At 31.8% G+C, this 1962-nt stretch overlaps 1 protein-coding gene across 1 annotated transcript in view; it reads left to right on the top strand.

Annotated features, from left to right (window-relative positions):
- LOC108759260 (ras-related protein Rab-28) overlaps positions 1-1750 on the top strand; it is a 41306-nt gene extending 39556 nt beyond the window's left edge. The window contains exon 4 of the mRNA XM_018504608.1: positions 875-1750. Within this exon, the coding sequence (XP_018360110.1) occupies positions 875-1099 (225 nt within the window). The 3' untranslated portion in view covers positions 1100-1750. The remainder of the gene's footprint in view (positions 1-874) is intronic.
- Positions 1751-1962: the final 212 nt, after the last annotated feature.

The following is a 1962-nucleotide window of genomic DNA, read 5'->3' as shown; positions in this document are numbered from 1 at the left end:
CCATGGAACTCGTCCAGTGTTGGTGTGAACTGAGTGCGCACTGGTGCGCACTAACTTTTGGCCAATCGAAAACGCTATAAGAAACACCACCTGAGTGTATATAGATATTATTTTATCCTTGTTCAACATTCAGTGAACAACAGGAATGAAATGATATCAAAATATATCTTGAATTTCCGAATCCGCTCCTACGCTTCGAAGAATGATCGATCTCTTACTAAATAAATCGATCTACCTTAAAATCGGATATTGGCGAATCGATTAAAAGATCGATCTTTTTTTACAAAAAGATCGGATCGAGATCGCACATCCCTAGTACGCACTACGTGAGTGTCGTACGGTCAAATGAACACGTGACACTAGCCAAGTGCGCATTGGCACTGCCAATCGAACACGTTCTTGACACTGAGTGCAGCCAGTGTACCTCAATCGAAAACGCTATAAAACTCTTATATCAAGCAAATATATATCTAAAGTGACAACTGTATGAGCCAAAAGTAAGTGAATTTTTAACAAATTTTAAACTTTTTTTCGATTTTCTCATGAAATGTCCAGTGCAGCTGAGGTCCTGTTTGTGCGTACTTTAATTTATATAATAATACTTTTGCAATCCGTACATTCAATACGGAAATTTTTCACCGAATGGAAATGTGGGTAAAACAGGAAGCTTTAGCATCGCCTTAAGGGATAAAATAAATTTAAGAAATACGTAGTCTGTTTTATTCTTTATTAATAAATTGCTAATTAATGTCTATTTTTACACAAATAAGATTTTTTAAAAGATATTTTTCTTGTACGATTTTTTTTAAATCACTATATATATTTTTTATTAATATGTTATTAATATCAATATGGGCTTTTATTGTACTTTCAGGTATCTTTATGCATAGCAGGTTTGGCAGCTCAAGTTTTAGGTGTTCGATTAACAAGAACGGATCAAGATTTTCATAAGCCCATCATCATCGCTGAAATTGGTGACACAGTAGATGTAAATTCAATACACAAAGTCGTAAAAAGATTTCCTACTAAAAAACAATTCCCAATTGCGTTCCATCCCCATTTTCCCACCTCGAAATCTACGGTGTGTATATTGCAATGATAATGATCAGACATTTTTGAATAATGTTATATAAATTTTATTTATTTGAGTATGTGTTCATAACAACAAACAAAATACATAATGTAAAGAATGTATTTTTTACGATTGTGTGTGAATGTATCAAATTTGTATATTACAATTAAATAATACATCGTATAGCAGAAAATATAAAAATTATATTTATGTAATACGAGCATAGTATGGCGGATAACGCTTGAGAGCTTGTATTCAATCCCAAAATCCAAAAAATTTTCATGCGTCCCTAACTCCTCTTTAGTGGTTTTTCAAACCAAGAGTACTTATTACCAAAAAAACCTCTCAAACTGCCGTTCCTATAATTTAATGCCGGGACCGGCATTAAATTATAGGTTCCGTAAACCTATAATTTAACGCCGGTATGTATGTACTTGCGTGCGCGTCACGGGCATAAGTACGAGAGGTGGCTCTACTGGAAAGAATCATGTCATAAAGTTATATAACAAAATCGTGTAATTAAGACAAATAAATGATGTAACAGATAGTTCCAAATCAGTACGTGATTTTTTAAATCACGTGGTTTGAAAAAACTTTTGTAAATACACATGTAAGCATTAACAACTGGCTTGTAAGCTAATAACTGGCTCCTTAGCCTTGTTATTACAATTTATTTGAATTTATTCGTTGGAATCTATATCGAAATTCAAGTTTAAAATTTAAAGAACAATATTCTATTGAATAATAGAAATAGAAGAAAAAGAACATGTCATTTGACTTTTCAAATTATGTAATTTTAAAAAATCACATACTGATTTGAAATAATCGAATATGTAATTTACTTGTTTTAATTAGATAATTTCTTTATATAACTGTATGACGTGATTTTT

The sequence above is a fragment of the Trachymyrmex cornetzi genome, unplaced genomic scaffold, assembly GCF_001594075.2.
Source record: "Trachymyrmex cornetzi isolate Tcor2-1 unplaced genomic scaffold, Tcor1.1 scaffold176, whole genome shotgun sequence".
Classification (NCBI taxonomy): domain Eukaryota; kingdom Metazoa; phylum Arthropoda; class Insecta; order Hymenoptera; family Formicidae; genus Trachymyrmex; species Trachymyrmex cornetzi.
The sequence above is the reverse complement of the archived record's forward strand: the minus strand, read 5'-3'. Positions and strand labels throughout refer to the sequence as shown.